Genomic DNA, 24,878 nt, shown 5'->3' on the forward strand with positions numbered 1-24,878 from the left:
TTTCATTTTTGAATGAATGACTAATGTATTATTGCAAAAGATGTACGGCCTACAAACGTCATTTGTTTTTACAACAATTCTTTCACAAGATTTCCATTTCTTTTTTTTCCTGGTATCTTTTGTCGCATAATACTAACATTTTGGGGGGCCTACTTAGTCTGTTGCACTATACACAACTGTATTTGATCACATTTTTTAGTGGAAGTACAATGTAGACTTCCAAATACCACATTTAGATGACAACGTCAGGGGAACCCTTGTATTTTTACCTTCATGCACTGTAACTTTGACTGAATTCGCTTCTTAATTAGCAATTTCGAGCCCTGATTTTTGTGAGCTGGCTAGATTTTCTTGTGCGCGGAAAAGCTCTGGGTAGTGCGCAATTACGCCCACACGCAGCATAGAGGGAACATTGCGCTGAATAGATTTTCTTGTGCTCAATTGCGCACGCGCGCAGTTTAGAGGGAACATAGGTCACGAGTGCTGGGTATTTGAGATTTTCTAGTAAATTATATAGATTTTTTTTTAAGGTTGACTAAGTCTATTAAACCATGCTTCCAACAATCTGGTAATATAAAAACAACATGGTAATAACGTCATTTTACAAATGCTTAACTGGTGCGCTAATTACAGCGACCGTACAGGTCCTTGAAATTGAAAATGCTTGAATTTTATTTTGTTTTCAAGGTCAGAAAAACGCTTGAATTTTGGCTGAAGTGCCTGAAAAGCCTTGCACTTATTTCCATTACCGTGGTTCCTTTCAGTCTGACTATATAGACCACACTTTTAAATTAATAAAAGGTCAAATAAAGTGCGTAAAAATGACACCGTTGGTAGCTCCAGTCCTCTTCATCTAGTCATGTGAAGCGTTACTGTCTCCTTTACACTGATAAACAACGGTGACCAGTTGATGTAGGCGCTGTATGTCAGATCAGGAGGCTTCTGTACGGTTATATAGGGGGTCCAACTTTTCAAGCTGAGAGCTATTTCTTGTAACTAATTCGCGCAAAGGGCACCTAGATTGATATGCATTTCTAAAATAACAAATTATGTTGTTGCTATGTTATTACCAGATTAATTGTTGGAAGTAGGGTTCAATAGACTCCGTACAATACTAATAACATCAGTTTACTAGAAAGTTTCAATGATCCAGCGCTGGTGAGCTATTTTCAGAACAGGTTTGCGTTTACCCCAGCTGTCCTGATGGGGGCAGCCATTTGTTTCATGTGGGGGAGCAAACCCCTACTAAAATGTCAGGACCAGTGCCCCCTGGCGGTACTTGCCCAAAACACACCACAAGAAGTGCTGCCTCGACTCTGGCAATTAAGTTCTCTGTAAACTGTGTATAATAAGGGAAAGGCAACTCATGGAAAGGTGAACGTTTAATTCTTGACAAACGCTAGCAGGTGAGAGCCTTCCAGGAAACGGCGCTGAAGAAGGGGTGACACTTGATGTCGCTCACGCCGCCGCCGCCACAGCCCAAACGATAGCCAGCGTCGAACTGAAGTAACTGAGGGAGCAGAAGCAAATCCTTGCACGCATGCTCAACTCAAGCTAGCCCTAAAATATACCTCTGGTTCGCGTTTGACAAAACTATCAATATTGACAATGGCGTACCTCCGTGAGCAGGGATGCTGCTGCAGTGCTGAGGTGGTCTGGAATGATGAGTTGAGTGTGGGAGTTGATTCCTGTCGGGTGCAGCTGCCAAAGAGGCTGCGAGTACACACAGAATATATACAAGGTAGGGATTATTGCAATACTTTTTTTGTAGTCCATTTAGAAGTTAAAGAAATGCTCTTTTGAGAAATGACTATCTCTGAAAATGTCCAATGTATGCATCACTTACCATTCCTGTGAGAAGTTCAAACAGCAGAGCCCCCAAGCTCCACCAATCACAAGCTTCCGTTACCCGGGACATCCCACCAATTTCTATTGAGGAAAGTATATCGTTACTACTTCAAATAATCCATGTACACACAAAATAGTTGTCCCTCTGCTTGGAATTAGCAATATATTTTTGACACTTGTAGTAATGATAAGAGGGATTGGCAAGTACTGATTATAAGTATTCTTCTTTAGCGGTGCTGATGCAAACATTTTTAGTACATTGATTTCTTGATATACCGCCCTCTTGTGGCCATTCTGCAGTCAACAACTAGAGGAATAATAAACTGTCATTCAGTTCTTACAATCTGTTGAGGTGTGAGTACGATATATACAGGGTTGGGTTGGGTTACTTTAACTTGATTACTTTCAATTACTTTTGGATTACTCCAATACCAAATATGCTAATAAAAGACAAAAGAAATGAAATGAAATGATCTACATTTATATAGCGCTTTTCAAGTCAATGACTTCCCAAAGCGCTTTACAATGTGCTCCGCATTTCCCAATAGCAGCCTTGCAGCCATGTAAGGCACTAACCTGCTTATTGGGGGTATTAGGGGTTCAGTGTCTTACCCAAGGACACTTTGACATGTAACACGGACGAGCCGGGATTCAAACTGGGATCCCTTGATCCCAAAACGAGCGCTCTACCTCCTGAGCTACTGCCGCCCCGAAACTAAATATGAATAAAATTATGACTCACAACACGTGGTAAGCTTTCTCTTCTGGCTTTGATCTCCAGCAAAACTAACATAAAATGCGACAGAAACAAAATGAAAATAAATCCAAACAGCTTGACAACATCATTTTTGCCGTTCAATGTATTCTGTTACTCCCCAAGCCTGCACAACATTTAGTATTTTTATTTATATTTAGTTTCTTTTGTCTTTTATTAGCATATTTGGTATTGGAGTAATCCAAAAGTAATTGAAAGTAATCCAGTTAAAGTAACCCTACAGGTTGATATCAAAATTGTTGACGACTCAATGTTATGGTATCTAAAACTAGAAAATTAAAAAAACACTTCTTCAAAGCTTTAGTTTTGACTGCACTAAAAATAAAACTTACACACAATGCAATGTCAATCATCATTTTAATTTGTTGATTTATTTGAAATTCGTATCTATTTTCTCGTTTTACATTAAATTTGATCATAATAATCTTGAGCCAAAGAAAAAAATGGTTCCATCATGCGACAGCGCAACAATAAATGGTTTAATACTACATTTTAAGGGACAGTGTGTAGTATTTGACCATTAAACGTCACTGTATCGTGTCAAGCAACTGAAAAGTGATAAAAAGCTAAAGGAAGAATCCGAGATTCAACGTGACCAAACTATATTTTCCTTTTTTTTTTAAACCCAGCCTTTTTGAGGGGTTTTGTGTACACATATCAGTAAGATGGCAGATAATTCTCTCAGCTCCTCTAAGTTAGACTTATGTTATGTCAAATATATGAATTTCTCTACTTATGAGTATTTTAAAAATGCATGATTATGTGATAGTTCATGCTTTTTTGCTTGTATTCTTTAAATTAATATTGTTGTTTTTTAATGAATCTGGTTATTTTACTTATAGGATGTGCTAAGTAATAGACAATGCACCTTTATATGCAAACTGTCTAATGTAAAATATCAATACGTGAGGTTAAGTTCTACCTGGTGCACAGTACATCTGATCCATGACATCAAAGTCAATTTCTGACTGAACTTCACTCCATTGTCCAAAAAAAGTCAAGCACACCTTTCCTGTGAAAACACAAAGAAATTATTTGTTTCAACCATTCTTAACTTCCTGACTGGTAACCTCTTCCAGCGCTTACCGTTGCTGGTTAGCAGGACGTTCCTTGGGTTTAGGTCCCGGCAGAAGATTCCCTGCTGATGAAGGCTCTCAAGGGCCAGCAAGATCTGGGCCCCCCACACTCGCACCTCAGCTTCGGGGAGGCCGCCCCAGGAGTTCTGACTGCTGGTTTTGTCTGCAGATCTTTGCGTCAAACGGGGTACGTGGCACCACCCTTCCACTTCAATCATCTGGTCATCTCTTTGCCCTTCTTCCGCCCTCACGGGGTCACCCTCAGTTTTGTCGGTCTTGTTTTGTGCTCCGAGCAAGCGTGGGGAGTACCAGCTGGAAAAGGACCCTTCATTGGGCATGGTGGAGGTTGGGTTCCCCACACTGAATGGTTCGCGAGCTTCTTCTGCGCCATCAACCAGACTACTTTCCTTTGCAGAGGAAGACAAGGAACTGCGGTCCGAGAACACGGCTTGGTCGGTGCTCCTGAGGACAACCACCCCGTTTTGTTCTTCCTGCTTTAGGTCTGAATTAAAAATTTGGTCAGATGGACTTACAACAGATCCCTGGTGAAAACTGGGCCCGTCCCAAGATGCTCGTCCTTGAATTTGTGTCTGGCAATGGAGAGGAAGATATAAAATTGCTGGGGAGGAAGTTTTAGGGTCAGGAGGGTGGTTCAAGCCTGTGACTGCGTAGGGGTTTCTTTGATTGCTTCTCAGTGCCGGATCCGCAGCTTTCCAAGCAATTTCAAAGTCTGAACTACACTCTATGAGCCCAGTTCTGGCTTTTCCGTCATTCAGTCCAGACATGACATCCAAAGCTTGACTGACTCGGGTGCAAGACAGAGGAAGAGCCGGCGTGTCCTGAGTTTGTGAGGCGTGCAAACACAAAGTCGGAGCTGGCGGATGGATCCGAGCACTCACCTGAGATCGGGCCACCGCGGGAAGCAAAGATGCCCGGTGTGCCTTGCTTTTGCAGGACGCAGGTGAACGAGTGTTCCTCAGGCAGCCCGTTTCCTCGATGTAGGAATGGGTCCCGCAGCTGTCCAAACGACGCTGGGTCTCGTCCCAAGAACCGGGATCTTCAGTGGGCTGGTGGTCTGTACAGATTGCGGGCGAAGTGTAACTGCTCTTCATCTTGACGTTGTGCTGTCCGGATGCGGTGCAATCGGCCTCTTCTTTAGCTCGATCTTTCCTCAGCTTGTGAAGTTTGGAGAAGAGCCGTCCACCTTGGGAAAACAAAACGAAGCACAAAAGAACAATATATGCATTTAAGCTGTATTTCGAACTATAATATACAATATAGAAATCATGGGGTTGGCTTATATGCTCATCAAACAAAATGAACACAAGGGTGGCAAAGACTGTCAGTTTAGCTCCGCTTAATCTTCATAAATCAGACTATCGTCCTGTCTTAGGTGTTTTGTATGGACCCCGTAACTTAGCCTCCGTCTTATGTCCACAGTGGTCAGCAGTACCTTCATCTCATGCTTCCAAAGTCCTTTCCTGTGTTTAAGGATTCACCTAATTTGCTACCTTATTTTAAAGTGCTCAAGTTAGAAAAAAGGTAGCTGCAATCATGTCAAACTCCCGACAACATTTTTAAATTGTGTTGAGTGGCGGTAGTAGGTCTGGTAGTGTGGTCATCTTGGAACCAAAAAGGTTGTAGGTTCAATTCCAGGCTCCTGTTAAAATGTCTTCGTGTTCCTGGGCAAGACACTAAAGTCCTAATGTCCCCGATATCCAGATAGTCACCTTGGATGGCTGATTCTGCTACCTGTGAGGGAGTTTGTGGGAGTGTTGTAAAGCGCTTTGCAGTTGCTCAGTGATTGGTAAATCGCTATCTAAATGCAGTCCATTTATCAATAACTAAGTTGAAGAAGAAAATGATTGCAAAATAGAGAACGGTGTACGAGTGTCTGAGTTTGAAGCACTGCTTAAAGGTGGATGGTTTAAATTTGTTTGATTTTTATCTTTATAAGCGGTTGATTGTATCAGAGTATGATTGTGCCGACTGTTGTATGGTGAAGAGACTTGGAGCCTGAATGCAGATTTTAAAAGGAAATTAAAAGTTTTTGAGTAGTATGTTAGGATTGGATAGGTTGAGAAACGAAATTGTGAGACACAAAACTGGAATAGTAGCGGAACTAAGCAAGCGTATGGATGAGAGAATACTTGGCTAGTTTGGACACATAGAGAGGATGGCTGAGGAGCAAATGTTGAAAAGAATCTACAGAGCAGAAGTAAATGGAAGGAGACCAAGAGGAAGGTCGCGATTAACGTGGATGGATGGTGTTATGAGTGCACTGATAGAAAGAGTGGAAGCTAGAGCTCTTGTTGGTGATAGGAATGAGTGGAGAGGTGTTGTAAAAGGATAGTGGGATGTTTGGAAGCGTTCTAAGGGATGGGCAGGGCACCTGTATGATGCGGTAGGGGTAAACCAGTGAAAGCTGTCGGGCCCTGCTGTTGAACAGTGTGTTGTGTCACGCTGACCCGAGTGAAATGGTCGCTTTCTTGTGTCCCGTTTCATCTCGAGGGACGAAAGCAGGACCAACTTGGGTGCCGAGGTGCTTAACTTGTTTGGGGGTTTGGGCATTTGGGCTGGTCATGGTCAAATTTTTGTGTTTTTTTGCGACTTTCTTTTTTTCTTTAATTTTGTGTATGTGTTTGTCTTGCCTTCGGTCACCCCTCTCAAGGGATATGACCAGGGTAGATAGATAAGCGGTATATTATATTCTAACTTAAATATAAACACGTTTAAATAATCATCGCATATGTTTCATTGATATGTATTTACTTTAGTATGTGGGTCTTTTGAAGCAGTGTCAGGAGGTTGGCTTATCTACAATATAGGCTTATATGCGAGTAATTATGGTAATCAATCATAATTTGGGGTTTTTCCAACCCACTTGAGATGAGTCAGTTTTTTTCCATCACAAACAAGCACTTTGGACTTTTCAACCAGAAAACATCTGACCAACAGTACAGAGCACACACCTAAAGGTTTTACAAATTATGTTTTAAACGAAAAAGATTGTTTTCTAGTTCTTTCGCTTTTGCTTACATATCTCTGACAATGTATTTATTGGTTTAGGTCCTTTCATTTCAAGGCCTGTTTGATTCTAGGTGTCTTTCCCTTACCTTTGACGTGTTCAAGATGAAGGTAAACCGTGTCCTCGCTGACGTAATACCTCAGGAGCTTCACCATGTATGGTACTCCTTGTGGGATGATGGTTGGCTGCTCCCTGCTTTCCCAGCTGGACTTCATCAGACTCTGCAAAACAAAGCAACACTTGGAATTAGATCATTCAAATAAACGTCAAAACAGATTAAGCAGCACATTCAAGAGGCAAGAGGAATAAACATCTACCTTTACAACAAATGTCTCTTTGTTAACCATGCTTTGGACCACTAGGACCTATGTAAGCAAAGAAGAATGTTACTATTATTTGAAGGTTTTTTCCTTCAACCCAAAGAATCACTAATTTTTAAAAAAAAAGTGTTTTACCTTATCACTGACGCCCACCACTTTGCACATCTCCAGGTCCTCCACAGGAGAACTTAAGTGTCTTACCGGACGGAATCTCAGACTGCTGTATCCCTGTTGATACAAAGATATGTTGTTGTAAGCCTTACCAATCAAAGAGTTAATATCCAGCACTCCACCGTCCTCCAGCAGGTGGCAACAAATAGAAAGACTAGAAGACTCCACTCAGGTTAGAGCTAAGATTTATGGCCCGAGCCCGAACCCGAACCCGAACCCGAGGCAATTTCGGGCCGGGTCGGGCCTGAAATGTCAGTCATACGGTCGGGTCGGGTCGGGTTCGGTCCTGCTTTTTTTTTTTTTTTTTTTTTTTTTTTTTTAAATTAATTAATAATGTGTTAAATGTTCATTAAAAATATATACTTAAACTATGTATGGATACTAGACCAAGGAATACTTGTTATAAAATAAATAATTTGGATAAAACGGAGAAGGAGCTGTAATTCCTTTTACGGAGCCAGAGCATGCTCTGTGCACGTGACGTGACGTGAATGCTGTCCTCTTAATAATCTTCCCCTCCGCAAATTCGCGTGATTTTGGCCTGGTATCCCCGATATGGAGTCGGACCAACAAGAAGTTAAGGATAAACTCAAAAGAGGAGAACTGACGAGGAAAACGCACTCTGGTAAGAGTCAAGTGTGGAGCAATTTCAAATTGATAGTAGAAAATGATACACAGACTTGCGTTGGCTTCGCTGAGTGTCAATGTGGCAATTTGCTCGCATACGATAGCAAAAAGACTGGGACCTCGACGCTGATCAGACATTTAAAAAGCTGTCCTGGCAAAAGTAATGAACGTCAGAGTAATGATCAAGTCGTCAAAATGACGGACGCCCTTAAATGTTTTCGCTACCTCGAAAAAAAACCCGTCAATGACAGATTGTCGCTTAATGTGACATCTGCAGTGCAGACACAGAAATATAAAAGATGTAAATGTTTATACAGTTTTATTTAACTTAGGCCTAGATGTTGTAACAAAAGGCAGAGTTTAATTTGTTATCATAAATCACCCCTCCTTATAAATAAAATATGTAATTTCGGGCCCCTCGGGCCGGGCCAGCAAATCCAGTTAATTAGTCGGGCTCGGTCCGGGTCGGGTTTATTACCCCTCGGGCCTGCGTCGGGCTCGGGTGCTTTTTTTGGGCCCGATCTTACCTCTAACTCAGGTTCATCACTACCCGCACCTTACTCTAATCAGGAGAGGGGCAATTCAGGACTGTGTCGACAGCAGAAGCTGTCGGATCGTTGCGTGCCCTTTTGCTGATCCTGCCTGCGTATGTTTCTCATCTCTGGACTTCCTGGGTTTCAACAGCCATAAATTATTCAGGACTGCATTATTTGTTTATAATTTTCTCCCCTTCTCCTTTCTATGGAGCGCTTTTTGTTAATTACCTTTGACCCCCTATAAACTCTATGGCTTTTGTTGAGGCTGCGAGACACATATTTGATCAAATTAAGATTAGTATAAAGTGTAGTAACCCCTTGTCATGAATACCAATGTGATGCACCTGTGCCCGCTCCTTTTGCGCCAACTGCCTCGTACTCTGATTGGCTCCCTGTCACTATTCAAACCCACGTCTGTCTATCGGCAGTGGTCAGTCCGTCTGCGAACTTCATTGTACTCTAGGCAAGCTTTTTCGACCCTGACTCCCATCTGTTTTTGCTCCCGTCTGTTCCCCGGCTTTGACCCGTTTTATAATCCTGACCACGTCTACTCTCCTCTCCTGGCTTTCGACTCGTTTCAGATCCCGACCACGTTTTCTTGCTCTCCTGTCCCAGCTACTGAACCGTTTTTTTCCGTTCCCGACACCGCCATAGCTCGCCACGGAAGTCCCACTTCCGTGGTCAGAGCAACCTGCTTCCCGCGTCCAGCGATCACTGGATCGTGGGTGCAACCCTTTCCTTTCTTCCAATAAAACTGAGAGAAACGTAACGCAAGTGGGTCTTGTCTCCGTTCCGGTCCCGACACCCCTGCATTAAAGAGACAGTGTGTTTGACCACCAGATGTTGCTGTATTGTGTCGAAAACGAGAAAAGACGGGACCAAGCAGTAAATCCTAAGTAATTTTCAAATGGAAGTATGATAGATTATCACTCTAAATGCTTGAAAGATAATACGTTTGGCACGTTAATTCTCATAAATTCTCTTTTTTCTGTATTGTAAACCTTATGGGTATAAATGCATTCTCTTGATACATGATGAAATCCCCCCTTTGGCGGGTCATATACATAAAAATTGCGAGTGGAGAACATTAAATCACAAAGTAGTACAGAAGACCATTGAATGAGTTTGCACATGTCACACCAACACCAACGGTTCCTGTTTTAGGCAGTACTTAGAGAAAAATGTTTGAGAATGAAGCGAACGAAATTATTAAACTTGGAATTCAGCATACTTTTGGTATACATTTTATTTTCAATTTTAAAAATGTATAGATAAATTGCGAGCTCTAATGCACAGGTGTCAAACAGGCGGCCCGTAGGCCAGATCAGGCCCGCTAAGGGATTGAATCTGGCCCGCGAGACAACACTCAGAGGAGCGCAAGAGAAAAACAAGCCGCAGGTTGAAATATGTCAAACCTGATGTTGCCAAAAGCCAGGTGCCTTTTTCTCTTCCTTTGTTGCTCTTTGTCTCTTTCTCTCTCTGTGTCTTTTTAACCTCTTTTGCTTTAACTTCCTTTTTTCCTTTTCTCTCTTTTCTCTTTCTCTCTTCATACCCTTTGCACTTTCTTTTCTCTTTTCTCTCCTTCTGTCTTTCTATTTTTCTTTGGATTTCTTTCTTCATCTACCTTTCTTTTCCCCCTCTCTCACGACTTTTTATCTTTTGTTTCTCCCTCTCTCTCCCTCTCTCTTTCTTTCTTTGTCCCGCCCTTACTCCTTTTCCCTCTCTCTTTCTCTTATTTCTTTATCTTCCATTTTCTTTCTCTTTAATCTATTAGTCCGGCCCCCGACAGAATGTTGGTTCTATCGTGTGGCCCCCGAGTAATCTAATGGCAGAGTAAATTATGATATTTTGAAAGTAAAACTACATTCCAAAACTGGGTGATAATAGCTCGTGTGATTAAAAGTCTGTTTCGTGCTCAAATACCACCATGCAAAATTAAAACCGTTAAAACACTTAACAAACCGGAAATCATGCTTACCCCTAAATGAGTGTTCCCCTTCTCGAGGTTGTCTTGCAGGTGCGTTATGAAGATTTCCTCAGCTCTCTTCAAATACTGGGTTGTCTTTCTCTTCACAGCCTCTCGGCGTTCCTTGTTCGGGTCCACTGTAAAACCAACGTCTTCAGACTCAAACCAACAAAACAATAAAACAACAGGGCCTGTTCTAAATATGTGTCCTTGCCCAGGGGAAATTCTGATGTGTAACTTCCTATTTATGTTTATTCTGGTGTGTGTGTGCTGCAGAATCTCATTTTATTCCTCTTGTGTCTCAGGCACTGGAAAGTTGGTGAGTGAGGATTTTTTGTGAGACTCACTTCGATATCTAAATCTGTTACATAATCAAATATATTTGCCGTATAATGAAAATGACCTTACATTGTACCCCATTTAGTAGTAAGTCCACCCCGTTCTTATAATAAGCGAAAGCGGCCTCGTAGTCTTCGTTGACCTCGCTGTCCAGGGCCATGCGAATCTGCTTAGCCGCCTCCACCAAGTAATCACGTTTGGCCATCCTCGTCCGCTTTCTCTGTCCGGCCTAAAGTCCAATTAAAGAATATTACAGTCATACATGTATTATGCTGGTCATAGATTCAAATATAGACCGTGCTGTTCAAAATAATAGCGGTGCAATGAGACTAACCAGAATATCTCAGGTTTTAGTAGATTTTTTATTGTTATATGCCAAACAAGGGGGGGCAGCACGGCGACGCGGTGGTTAGCGCGTGTGCGGCACAGTTTTGAGGTCATGGGTGCAAATCCAGCTACCAACATTCCTGTGCGGAGTTTGCATGTTCTCCCCGTGCTTGCGTGGGTTTCCTCCGGGCACTCCGGTTTCCTCCCACATTCCAAAAACATGCATGTCAAGTTAATTGGCCAGTCCAAATTGTCCCTAGGCATGAATGAGCAAGCAAATTGTCTGTCCCTGTGTGCCCTACGACTGGCTGGCAACCTGTTCAGGGTGTCCCCTGCCCACCGCCCGGAGATGGCTGGGATGGGCTCCAGCACCCCCGGGACCCTACTGAGGATAAGCCGTGCAGATGATGGATGGATGGATGCCAAGTTATCAGTTGGTGCAGTAGATTTTTAGAAAACAAACAAGACCCAGCATTCATAATAGGCATCCTCTGAAAGCTCTGCAATTGGGCAAATAGTTCAAAAAAGTGTGTTCAAATAAGCGCTTTTCAAGTCAATGAAGACTTCCCAAAGCGCTTTACAATGTGCTTCACACTTTTCCCTTTTACACAATAACTGACCGATAGCAGCGTCAGCCATGCAAGGTAACTACCTGCGTATTGGGGGCATTTGGGATTCAGTGTCTTGCCCAAGGACACTTTGACATATAACATGGAGGAGCCGGGAATCAAACCTGCGACCTGTTGATCCCAAGACGAGCGCTCTTCCTCCTGAGCTAATGCCTTTGGGTACTATATTCTTTTAGGAGTCGCTAGTGGTCCCATTTGTGTTTCCCTTTTGTGGTGTAAGATGATATTTTCTCGTGTTTTGATTTTGAATATGGGCAGCACAGCGGCACAGTTCTGAGGTACTGAGATCGAGTCTCCTGTGTGGAGTTTGCATGTTCTCCCTGTGCTTGCGTGGGTTTCCTCCGGGCACCCCGGTTTCCTCCCATATTCCAAAAACATACATGTCAGGTTAATTGGCCGGTCCAAATTGTCCCTAGGTGTAAATGAGCGAGTGAGTTGTCTGTCTCTGTGTGCCCTGCGACTGATCGGGCAACCAGTTCAGGGTGTCCCCCTGCCCACTGCCCAAAGATGGCTGGGATGGGCCCCAGCACCCCCGCGACCCTACTGAGGATAAGCGGTGCAGAGAATGGATGGATGCAGATAAAGGATTTTGTCTTCACTGAAATGAAAAAATAATAATAATGGGAGTAGGCAATTAAAAGCTTAAGCCTAATTCATTCGGGCACATGTTTATTCAAAATATTATTGTATCGTACAGCTGTTTTTGTGCAAATATTTTGTTGTTTCCTTTTGCTAATTAATTGTAGTTTTTTTCAAACAAGTTCCTAATTTACAGCCCTGTTCTACCTCTTGAGCAGATAATTCATATATAAAAAGAAAGAAATAGTAATCTTCTACCACCTACTGATATAGATAAATGTTATAGGCACTGAAAAAAAAGAAAAATACTGAAGAACTGAGTGCTTTTTTTTCCAAGATACAATTGGGCAATTTCCTGTGGCACACTAGACAGGGAGAAACTCTGATAAAGGGGAATTTAGATAAAAACACTAGATTACAATGTTCTTAATGTATATATTTTTGGAGTGTGCTCACCTTTGCTCCCTTGTCCGATGAAAATCAGGACACATCCCTGCTAGGTGTCCCCTGACAGGGGCTCTCACCCCAGGGTCTGGCCTCTGTGACAACACATGATGGGCTAGGAGAGTGAAAGAAAAGGTTTGACCATTATTGAACCGGAAAGGAAGTGAATCAAATAATATTGTCACATAAGACATACTTAAGAGGGTAAATGAATCAATGCATTGCATAATAGTGCTGTTTTTCTTCCATCTACCAAGGACAAGCCTCGCATCCTTACATCAGAAAGACACATCATCCTCAACACATTCCTCATGCATTATAGACTGAGATTCCCTCGAGCTTTAGCCAGTATGTATATTTGTGTCATATAGCACAAAAACAACGGCCAAAAGGATAAAAACGCACGGAAAACTGCAACCTACCATTGCGTGATGCGTCCGTGCAAGCAGCATCAGCATCATCCGACCGCACAAGGCCCTCTTCCTCTTCTTGGAGGAGGAGGAGAAATCGTAAATCCTGGACTCTGATTGGCTGAGCGTGATGTCACGTTTGGTACCCTTGCACGCGCAGCATCACATCAGATGCTGCGTGATTTAAAGAGACAGAGTTCTTTTGTTTTGTTTGTTTTGTTTTTGTCCCTTTACGATGAAAATAATTTACCCAAAAGTGATGGTACTATCTATCCTTTTTATATATCTATGATATCTCAAATTCAGATGGAATATTGACTGGTATTTGGCCCAAAATAACACTAAACCTCTCCTCCACTCGTTCAACTCCCCCAGGGAAGAAAGCATTACAGAACCTACTGTGACTCACAAACAGACTGGGAAGATGGAAAAGCCCCTTACCCAAAGGAAAAGGGGGGTGGTCTGCTCCGTGGACCTAAAAGCTCATCATCGATCGCACAATTTCCTTTTGATGACTTCATCCTTTCTAAGTATCTCTTTGTTTATGTGGTCCAAATACATTAGCCTTACATGCTTGTGTTCGGACATTTTTGGTGGCATAATTTGAAGTGTAATTGTATTATATTTTTAATAAACATAATTTAACTTGTATGTCAATTGAATTAAGAAACACTAACCAGTTCAGGGTGTCCCCTGCCCACTGCTCGAAGATAGCTGGGAGGGGCTCCAGCACCCCCGCGCCCCTACTGAGGATAAGCGGTGCAGATAATGGATGGATGGATGGATGGATCAAAAAATACACTTACACTAAAATCGTTCTAGGTCGGCGTGTGAATATTTACAGGACCAGAAGTATTTCCTGACAGTATTGTGTTAAATGAACTCCTACTAGTCTAAAAACAACTTGAATTTGTAAAATATGAGGAAAAAAAGAAATAGATAGATAGATAGATAGATAGATAGATAGATAGATAGATAGATAGATAGATAGATAGATAGATAGATAGATAGATAGATAGATAGATAGATAGATAGATAGATAGATAGATAGATAGATAGATAGATAGATAGATAGATAGATAGATAGATAGATAGATAGATAGATAGATAGATAGATAGATAGATAGATAGATAGATAGATAGATAGATAGATAGATAGATAGATAGATAGATAGATAGATAGATAGATAGATAGATAGATAGATACTTTGTTCATCCCCGAAGGGAAATTCACATTTCCAGCAGCATCCTTGAGCTGAGAACAATCGAAAATAACACGGGAGCTGCTGGAGTGGCTGCCATTCGTGACGGCGCCGGAAGAAAAGATTCAATTTGAATCATGTACAAACAAACAAACAATTGAATCATGTACAAACAAACAAACAAACAAAATATTCATGTTTCAATAAGTGGAGTGTTAATAAAATGGGGGGAAAATAGCCACCTGTTCTTATCCCTCTCCGTGGGCAATAATTTGGAAACTTGGTGGGTCATAAGGCATGTCTTGGCGCTCGGCATTAAGGGTTGGAATTGGGGGGTTTGGTCACCTAATGACTAAAATGGCTGCGCCCTGTTTGGCTGCGGCTGCATCGGCTCGCTACAGTTTAACTGTACGGGTCAGGTGTATCGACATTTCGTTCTGTGTGCATGGTTACAAAGAATGACAATAAAAAGTAAATTCTATTCTATTCTATTCTATGTTGACGTTTATGTTATGTGTAAAATGTAAACACTAGAGGGCACTGTTCTCCTGTGCAAAGTAAACCAGTGCCAAACGATCACTGCGTAGTTGGCGACTACTCGGTATGGATTACACCATTTAACATTAATAAAAATGTCTCTATATTTATAATTTTCTATACAAATTAACATATCTTTTAGAGTTCACGTATTTTTGCCCACTATTTAATTTTCTTTTTCCTAAATAAAAGTTTTTTTTTTACCACTAGGAGGCACTAAATATGACATACTGTCCCTTTATGGTTCAGCCAATCATTGTTCACTTCAAAAAGAGAGTGAACTGCTGTTATTGGTTGTTAGCTTAGCCCATTGATGTCATCAACCCTCGACACCAATTCTCAAAATGGCCGCACAAAGAAAGGTAAAAACAGATTGATTTGTCTTTGTAACTCGTATTCTACGACCAGAATATTTGTTAAAATTTACCTCTTATTATTGTTTAGAAATCCTATGAGATCTACTACTTCTTCTACTATAAATGTGAGAATGAATAAGACGGCCTATTGTCATCATATTGTACACAATAAATAGTGCAACCTTTCTGAAAGCCGGTTTCCGGCATCAATAACTTCATTAAACTGTCTAATTAAAGAGGAACACGGGATACATTCTATTTCAAACGAAAACATTGATCGTGTAGCTTTAGCACCATCTAGAGTATTGCTACTTAATTACAAATTTGCCGGAAATACAAAATGGATATTGTACGATACATTTTTACCTAACGTAGATAAAAGTTCAAAACAGAGTTGTTACTGAACAGAGTCCAGAGTAGTATTTTTCACGTAAATGCTTTTAAAATCAACTGAATACTAAAATAAAAATCAGTTTATTGTATTTTTGTGATATTGTTTCCCAGCATTCATCAATGGATGAAACAGTAACGAAATATCTTTGGAAAATGTCTGAATTTGAACGTCTGACCCTTTAAAAAAGGGGGATCAAATTAAAGCTCAGTGGCCACATGCTAGAAAAAAACATTCCGACCGGGGCCGGGCTAGTAAATAAATGGCACAAAAAGTCTGCCTTAGCTGGAGGGAGGGCTGTGGGTTTTTTTTGGAGGCTCAAAATAAAAATATAATTCAGAGATCTGAGATTCGATAAAAAACTAAAAACTATAATTGAGGTTTTTTTATCCTCTATATGTTTTTTACCTTCACTTCAATTAAATCTTTTGCAGGATCTATCAACTGAACATTTGTTTAAAAAATAATAATAAAATAGAAAAGCAAAACAATAATTCAAATAATTTCCAGTGCAGTTTATTTGACATGGGAAAGCTAATTCAGACAGGAGAGTGACCAAAATAGCATACAAGTACTAATTTAAATGATTGATTGAATTATTGTAAAGTCTTTCATCTTATGTTTTATATTTTGTAAAATGAAATTTCTTTCCTGAATCTGGGAACTTTGCTGATAGAAAACGTCTTCAAACAAAGACACCTAGGTGCTGGTTTATTTTTATTTGTAGTTTTTGGTATTTTCTTAAACAGTGGATCCAAGTTTTACTTTATTTAAAACAACTTCAGGATGGGTTTCCTCTATGTTCTTGGATTTATTAATGGTAATCTGTCAGGACCAGAACGGAAACAGGACTTAGTTGCGTTTACGTTTCTCACAAGTTTTATTGAAGGGAAGAGGAAAGGCTGCGGCCACGATCCGGTGTTCGCTGGACGCGGGAAGCAAGTCGCTCTCGTACTCGGATTGTGTTCCGAACGCGGAAATAAATCTTCCATAGCGGCGATGGCGGTGTCAGGGACGGAAAAACAGGTCGATAGCCGGGACAGGAGAGCAAAAACGTGGTCGGGGTCGTAAGCGAGTCGTAAGCCAGAACGGGAGAGTAGACGTAGTCGGGGGACAAAGAGAGGTCGTAAGCCGGGACGGGAGAACAGACATGGTCAGGAGAAAAACAGGTTGTAGCCGGAGACAGACGGGAGCAAAGAACAAGACAGGTAGGAGTCAGGGTCGAAAAAGGCTTGCCTCGTATTCACTGAGGTTCGCAGACGGACTGACACCAGGGGACAGACAGGACTGGTTTCAAATCCTGACAGGGAGCCAAACAGAACCCGCAGTTGGCGCTAAATGAGCGGGCACAGCTGAGTCACATCAGTAATCATGACATAATCTGCAAATACAGCCACTGTTGTTGCTTTGCCAGTCACCTCTGGCTTTGGCGACCTCTGGTGGACATATGTAAAACTACTACTACTCATTGTTTGATGTGATTTTTACCCTTGTGCTCCTCTCAGCATTATCTGGCAAGCCAGATAAAATGCTGTGGCAGGCCATGAGTTTGACACATGTGTTAAAGAATGTAGGAAAATCCTTAGAATCAAAATGCCCTTTGCATCTTTTGAATGTATGCAAAGTGGACTCCTTCCTGGGCCTCTGTGGCATGTGACCCCTTTGAATATGAAGACTGAGTGCCATTGACGCCTATAGACGTCTGAAATACAACCCTGGCTGGCTATTTTATGAATTAAGGAAAAGATTGATCACCCCAAGTTGTTTGAATGCTTCAATTCGATTTTTATTGAGGAGAAAGCAGCAAAGGCGAGATCAACCACATCAATCACAACGCAGATGATATCCCTAAGAAGGAATCACGCCGTGTCAAACTTCACGTAGTAAGACACGTAATAACCGTCGTTGTACATGTAGAGGAGACGATCGGTGGGGTTGTAATCCAAGCTGGAATATTTCTCCTGAAATTTAGGAAAGCGAATGCTGAGTTGTTTCTCTTGGCCGCTCTCGGTATCAAAGGCGTAGTAGATCTCCTCCGTGTTGAGGTCGACGGGTCGGGTTGCGTACATAACCCCGCAGGCCATGAAGGCGTTCCCGGTCATCTGCTTGTACGCGGCCGTGTTCCACACGTTCTCCACACCGAAGTTTTTCTCGTCGATCTTGGCCAACACTATCTTCCCTTTGTTCTCGTCAGAAGCGTACATAACCCACAATCCTCTTTCGTCCGCCGCAAAGTCCAAGTTCTGGTTAGCGGAGTAACTGTAGGAGAAGGAGGAACTAGCGCTTGGTAGCACCCTGGATTCGTACCTGGCATTGCTAAGGTTGTACTTGCCCATGCTAAAGGGGGAGTCTCTCTGGTAGTAAATGCTGTTAGCGTGAACGACGTAATTGTTACCGTAGCCTCGATAACCAGCCGGAAATTCGGCGTAACCGGATGATGACATCAGGAGCAAATGTTTGTAGTCGGGGTAAATGTAGAATCGAGTTGTTAAGGTACTGCTGTAGCCACTGTAGAAGTACATGGACTCAGAACCTTTGTTAGGTTTGGAGTCCTTTCCCCACCCGCCATAAACGTAACCTCTCTCCAAATGGGAGTTCAGTTGGAGAATGACTGGTTTGCTGAGTTTCTGGATGCCTTTGTTTTTGCAGTTGCCTGGAAAAGAAACTCATCTGAGACTTTTTTCATCTCCCAAAATGTAAATATACAGTAATACCTCTACATATATTTAGTTATGAGAAATGTATGATATGAGATGTCTTTCCAGCAAAAATCTTGCCTGACATACAAAAGAAAAGTTGCAGGAATTTCCAGATGCTATCACCAGAGCATGAGGTCGTCCCAGTTAGCACATACGTTTACCGCCATACAGACCCTAATGTCGTATTTTTTTAATCGTGCTGTCTCGCGTACCCTCACTCCTCCCGCATCCCTCTCCCTCACTTCTCCACTCCCACGCATACACCTACAAATCCACATGCTAAGCGCTCATTCTAAAGCTGCATTTTATTTATTTAAAATCATCGTATTTATCTTATGCCTGTATTTTATGTTTAATTACTTTTTAAATGTATCTTTAGTAATCAGGAAGATGTGTGTTATAGCTATTTAGGGTTAAGCTTTGATTGTTTTGGGAGGCCTGGAACAGATTCATTGGTTTTCAGTTATTTCTTATGGGGAAAATTTGTTCAAGATATGAGAAATTCTGGGTACGAGGAAGGAATTAATCTTGTATGTAGAGGGGCCACTGTATATTGCAATTGGTAATGGAATGTAACAAGTTGACAGACCGATATCAGGCTTAGAGAATTCTTGATCCTTCTGACAATCCTCCAGCATCTTCTGCAGTTTTGCAAACTCGATGCGGAGCACTTCCAGGTTGTTCTTATCGTAGGAATCCAGTTGGTCCACGATAAGAGTCATGTTGTGGATCTAGGAGGACATTTTGTATTATGTGAAACAACATGGAATAGGAACTGTCGTGGCCTGACAAATATATTTCTAAAAAACAAAATAGTATCAGATAAAAGTAAATCTAAAAGAAAAAAATCTAGTTTGTGAAAGGGACAGTGTGTATTATTTGACCACTAGTTGTCATTGTATGGCAAAGTCCAAATGAATATGAGTGCTAAAAGGCACAAGGAAGAATACAAACTACGGCGAGTCAAAGCGACCAAAACGCACAATTTTACTTCTCATTTTTTTAGGTTTTTGGTTACCTGTAGCAGCTAGATGGCAACAATTATGTGAGGCTCACTTTATGTAAAATAAATGTACGGTATTTTACTAACCCTAAGGCGCACCCAATACCCTAACATTTTCCAGAAATTCTAAAGTGCACCTTATAATCTGTCCGCTTTATAGAGCGGAGAAAAAAATAAATAAAAATGCATGGTTGCAATGAATTGCCACTACATGCAGTGACCATTTATGAATTAATAAATTAATTGTAGTGGTGATACCAGATTCCATAAAAATTATGTTCCATGAAACATGTTTTTAAAAATGTTATGATGTTTCTTTTGATGCAACCTGCGCTCTTACGGTTGTTTTAATTTGATGTGCCTTATAGTACAGTGCGCCTTATGTATGAAGAATATCTCGCAAAACCCTGTTTTGAATGGTGTGCCTTATAGTCCCCAAATTGGGGTCATTTTTTGATTTATATGTATTAGAAAAAAGAAATGCACATTTATCTGACAGTTCATGTATTTTGCCTATTATTTAAATGTATAGTTTTTTTAATCAATGAAGACTTTTTTACACCACTAGGATCCAATAAATACACTGTCCCTTTCACAACTTTTATGTCTTACTGGAATAATTAAGTACCTTTAATCAAACAAACAAAACAAACATGTTCAAATTTGTATCTACATAAATAGAAATAATCAATGATGAGCACTTGTTTTGCACTGGTACCAGTAATTCGGATTCAGCTCCTCACTATCTACTGATACCAATACCGATATGTACAAGTAATCGTTTAAAACATAAATAAATCAAACAGTTACAGATACTTTTCAAAGTCTATATTGCTTGTTTTTTCCTGGCCACTACTCTTTCTTTTGTTGTAATATCAGAATGCAAAGTATAATTAATAAAATGTTTTCACCTCAGTATAGAGAGATTCAAACATGGGCGAGGAAGAATTGAAGGCATTTTTGAGCTGGGACACCAGAGACTCGAACTCTCGGAGCTCGACCCGGAGCAGCTCGAAGTCTAATTTGATGTAGTTGTCGGCGCTTGAGCTCAGGAGGGCGACTCTGACCAGTAGATCCACAAGTTCTCCAGAGTACGAGTCCAGCTTTTCTTCGTACGAGTGTATCTACGCAGACAATGGAAGATGTAGTAATATTGATATACTGTATGTCTCTGCCTATATTTAGTCATTGTATTATCTCTGTATTTATAGCTTATTTGTTATTTCAGTCATTCGTGACATTTATTTAGTCGTAGTTTCTTCACTTGTGTTTTATTTTCTAGCGAGAAGTGTCCTTGGACACCGTTGTTATTTCTATTACCATTCTTCTTCGGAGTACACAATGAGAGACAGGAAAAAAATATTTTCAGCTCACAGGAGATGTGATCAGCTCATGCCCTGAATTGCATCAGGTCCAGTGCTACGGCACACGTAGTTCTCTATTACAAACAATTCAGACAGTCGGGGGACACAATCCTAAATAGGCACATTCCTGAATGCCAGCGTGGGAAATAGGATCACATCAATCCAACTCCAGTTCTTATCCCTGATAACAAAATACAATTGATCCCATCAGGTAAAGGTGCAGTTGCCCGACCGAGCAAGACTCCTTCCCATGGGCGACGAGCTATTGACAGTCGGACAGTGCTCTATTCCACCTCTAGATCCCTTTAATGTTTAAATTTGTAGCCAAGAGAAGAGAAGAGAAGAGAAGAGAAGAGAAGAGAAGAGAAGAGAAGAGAAGAGAAGAGGAGAGGAGAGGAGAAGAAGAGAAGAGAAGAGAAGAGAAGAGAAGAGAATTTTTACAGCCATTGCCTATGGCTTGTTCATGCCGTACAGTGCTCTATTCCACCTCTAGATCCCTTTAATGTTTAAATTTGTAGCCAAGAGAAGAGAAGAGAAGAGAAGAGAAGAGAATTTTTACTGTCATTGCCTATGGCTTGTTCATGCCCCGAATATTATGTAAATATAACCTTCGAACGAACCATTTATCTTTTTTTTTTTAAAGAAACTTCCCCGCCACCCAGAATTAGACAAATACTCGGAAGACAACATTTTTTTACAACAAAGGGTAAGCAGGAGTCCCTGTAATAATTCTCGTCATACGAGTTTAATTAGTTCCAGGATCATGCTCTTAGCTCAAATTGCTCGTGTAATGAGCACATTTTCCCGATATGAAATAATTTCCAAGTTGTCGATTTGTTCGAAGGGAACCGGCTCTCGATTGGTGGCTAGCCGGCTCCCACTTCCAAGAGACGGCTAAAAAAGTCGTTTTTGTTCACTATCAACATGAACACGTTCGCAATCGGTTGCCAGCCGTCATTCTCCTTTTCTTTCGGCGATGAATAAATATCACATTTGTAATCGCTATCTTACTGTATAGTAGTCGCTATTTTAAATGGTGACATTATCCCAAAAGATGTGACGCAACAAACTCGGAAGAGAACAAAAAACCACATTATTCAAAATAACGAACTGCTTTTGACCGTCAGTACCGATAACAGCGTTGAAACAGCGGAATTAGTAATAATATAGATTACCCCATTACTGAAAATATAACGCTGTTACGTAACTCCGTTATTCCCGGCATGTTATTACTAATAACGGAGTACCAACATAGTAGTAATATTTTATCAATTGTCATTTTAGAATGGCAAAAAACTGGTAACCTTGATGAGTAACAAAGAAGTAGCTCTCAACTTCAAAAAATGTAACCAGACAATGGTCTGTGCAGCCCTTTGAGACTCTTTGTGATTAAGGGCTATACAAATAAACATGACTTGACTTGACCCCTGCATTAGGGGCATTATATTTTACCCTGGATTGAAGAAGATAATCCCATACCTTGTTCATTTGAATCTGCACTTCCTGGATGAGATCCATGCTGACTTCCTGCATGTGCTGCAGCCGATCGCCGGGGAACCCGGTATCGGGCAGATAGACGTGACAAAGACACTCACCGAGACCCCCGACAGATGTCGTCACATTTCCGGACCCCCAGTCATCTGCCGGCTAAGAAAACAAAATCTATTTTATAAACAAGGATTTTGTTCGTGCGGCACATTTGAGTTGGCTCTTACTATCCAGGCCAGAGCTGAAGTGAAAACGGGTAGCAGGAGTAACACAGTGGGAAACATCTTGCCTTTTTTCCGTGACGTCTTACAAAAAGGCTTTTTAAAGCGGACGTCTTATCAGATCATCTCTCAATTTTATGGCGCTCCGTCAAACTTAAGTGCAGGTGTTAGTTCCCACAGGGCGGATGAGAACGGCAGCACTTGGACAACAAACATTTCCATGTTTCATGTTTAGGGTTTGTTTGATTACGATTGTCCTCATTTGCTTTCAGTTCAATTCAGAAAATTTGTCGTCATTGTCAAAGAACAATGAAACTTTGGATGACTGGATCCTCCAAACATTCACAGTTGAACCAAAATACAAAGATCCGAAAACATTCAGAATAAATATAGATAAAAATCCAATACTCATATATAACTCAATATACACATTAAAGGAAAAGTACATATAGTATATATATATATATATATATATATATATATATATATATATATATATATATGTATACCGGAATCATATCCCCCTAGTGGGAGGTGGGTAGACACAAGAACACATTCCTGACACTGTCTGAGAGATTGATACAGAGGAGGGGATTCCCAGCCCCCTCGTTCAACCCAACTGATGTGTTAGGAGTCATTAGGGGCCCAAACCCCCCAATTTCAACCCCTAATGTCAAGCGCCAAGCAGGGAAGCAATGAGTACCAATGTCTGAGGTATGACCCGGCCGAGGCTTGAACCAGCAACATCCCAGTGTCGGGGCGGGCACCCTACCCCCAAGGCCACCGAGCTGCAGACATGGTACCATAAAAACTGAATAGCAGCATCATTAAATTACTCAATGTTCTAGTGCAATTGTATCTGGCAGTCATCATCGTCCACTCAGTAATTATGATGGAAGGAAGTGGTGGGTAATGATTTAGTTCTGCAGTGTCCGGCCTGTCTATTTATGTGTGTTACGCAGGGTTGGGTAGGGTTACTTTAACTTGATTACTTTCAATTACTTTTGGATTACTCCAATACCAAATATGCTAATAAAAGACAAAAGAAACTAAATATGAATAAAATTACTAAATTTGGTGCAGGCTTGGGGAGTAACGGAATACATGGAACGGCAAAAATGATGTTGTTTCATTTTGTTTCTGTCGCATTTTATGTTAGTTTTGCCGGAGATCAAAGAGATCAAAGCCAGGAGAGAGAGCTTACCACGTGTTGTGAGTCATAATTTTATTCATATTTAGTTTCTTTTGTCTTTTATTAGCATATTTGGTATTGGAGTAATCCAAAAGTAATTGAAAGTAATCAAGTTAAAGTAACCCTACCCAACCCTGGTGGTACGGTCTACTTGTGTGTCTTAGTGTAGTGTGTCCTAGCATAGTGAGTTTTTTTCTGATCTTCTAAACACTGAGGGTGGTGAGAAATGCAATTTAAATACTCTGTTTATGCTGCAGAATTGACAAAAAAGTTGACTTTGACTTTGACTAGTACAACTAGTTCAGCTCTTGTCAGTTGGTGGGTGTGTTTGACGTCCTAAATGTGAGTTTGAGTGGAGAGCAAAGAGGAGCAGGGGCAGAGTTCAATACCCTTACAGCTTTTGGATCTAGACTGTTGGCCAGTCTAGATGTTCTGGCCCGTATTGACTGGTATCTCATCCCTGAGGGCAGCAGTTGGAAGAGGTGGTGGGTAGGATGGTGCTGGTCCTGCAGGATGTTGTGGACTCTTTTCAGACATTGAGTGGAGTAGGTGATCTCCGAGAGACTTGTTCCCATAATTTTCCTGGCAGCTTTCACCACCCGCTGTAGCGCCTGCTGGCGAGCCTTAGTGCAGCTGGAGAACCACACTAAGCATCCGCACACTGCTGATGGCAGAGTTGTAGATGTTGGCCATCAGAGCTCTGGAGACGTGACTTCCTCTACTTCCTCAGAGTTTCCTAATTTGAACTCATAAACATCTGAGCTATGTGTCAAAATAAATGTCAATATAATATGACAAGTAAGCTATTATTAAATAGCAAATAAGTATGTAAATAAAATACCTTTACCAAAATCATTCAAGAGAAACAATTTAAAGATTCATTCTTGGTTGTATTGTGGTCAAGTGATGAGCAATTTGAAACAATAGTGTAATACTGTGCACTGTATGATTTTGACTGAAATTGAAGTATTGTATGTTGTTTTTCTTCAAATCGGGTTTTAATTGATGTAATGTTCATATTTCAAAGAATATAACTAATTATGCCACCAGAGCAGGTGGTTAAGGCAGGGGGTCAGCAACCTGCGGCTCATGAATTGTGTTTAGCATTCTGGTTGGCTAAACAATCCCTAAGCGAATAGCTATTGGTAAAAAATGAATAAATGTCAAGTCATGTTTATTTGTCAAGCCCTTAATCACAAGGAGTCTCAAAGATTATTGCAAACCACAGACTACTATGACACCATTCACAGATTTAAAACCTACATGAGGTAAAAACCGCACCGCTTCCTCCTTCCATCTCACTCATGTCTTGATGTCATTTACGCTTCTCTCGGAAAGCTTACAAGCTTT

General features: G+C 41.1%; 2 protein-coding genes across 2 annotated transcripts; both read right to left on the bottom strand.

Moving 5' to 3' along the window:
* Positions 1-1,364: 1,364 nt before the first annotated feature.
* Positions 1,365-12,781, bottom strand: rps6kl1 (ribosomal protein S6 kinase-like 1). Its single transcript, XM_088353929.1, has 11 exons — positions 12,678-12,781; positions 10,756-10,915; positions 10,360-10,484; positions 7,183-7,275; positions 7,045-7,092; positions 6,816-6,948; positions 3,710-4,903; positions 3,546-3,635; positions 1,847-1,929; positions 1,618-1,713; positions 1,365-1,510 (listed from the first exon to the last, which is right to left on the bottom strand). Exons 2-11 carry the CDS (start codon positions 10,889-10,891, stop codon positions 1,400-1,402), a joined length of 2,109 nt encoding a protein of 702 aa, XP_088210055.1. The 5' UTR covers positions 10,892-10,915; positions 12,678-12,781; the 3' UTR covers positions 1,365-1,399.
* A 4,586-nt stretch (positions 12,782-17,367) lies between these two features.
* Positions 17,368-22,441, bottom strand: LOC148351756 (olfactomedin-4-like). The gene is made up of 5 exons (XM_088354892.1): positions 22,343-22,441; positions 22,107-22,274; positions 20,175-20,387; positions 18,850-18,991; positions 17,368-18,214 (listed from the first exon to the last, which is right to left on the bottom strand). The coding sequence occupies exons 1-5, from the start codon at positions 22,397-22,399 to the stop codon at positions 17,421-17,423; spliced, it is 1,374 nt and encodes a 457-aa protein (XP_088211018.1). The 5' UTR covers positions 22,400-22,441; the 3' UTR covers positions 17,368-17,420.
* Positions 22,442-24,878: the final 2,437 nt, after the last annotated feature.

This window comes from Urocampus carinirostris, chromosome 15 (assembly GCF_059441175.1).
Source record: "Urocampus carinirostris isolate Australia breed hairy pipefish chromosome 15, RoL_Ucar_1.0, whole genome shotgun sequence".
Classification (NCBI taxonomy): domain Eukaryota; kingdom Metazoa; phylum Chordata; class Actinopteri; order Syngnathiformes; family Syngnathidae; genus Urocampus; species Urocampus carinirostris.

Coding starts and splice junctions, on each gene's coding strand:
- rps6kl1 (XM_088353929.1), bottom strand. CDS start 10,891: ATGGCCAAACGTGATTACTTGGTGGAGGCGGCTAAGCAGATTCGCATG. Junction 6,949..7,044: donor AAGAGACATTTGTTGTAAAG/GTAGATGTTTAT, acceptor TTTGTTTTGCAG/AGTCTGATGAAGTCCAGCTG. Junction 1,714..1,846: donor TTGAACTTCTCACAGGAATG/GTAAGTGATGCA, acceptor GTGTACTCGCAG/CCTCTTTGGCAGCTGCACCC.
- LOC148351756 (XM_088354892.1), bottom strand. CDS start 22,399: ATGTTTCCCACTGTGTTACTCCTGCTACCCGTTTTCACTTCAGCTCTG. Junction 20,388..22,106: donor TGCAGATTCAAATGAACAAG/GTATGGGATTAT, acceptor TTGTCTGCGTAG/ATACACTCGTACGAAGAAAA. Junction 18,215..18,849: donor ATTCTCTAAGCCTGATATCG/GTCTGTCAACTT, acceptor TTTCTTTTCCAG/GCAACTGCAAAAACAAAGGC.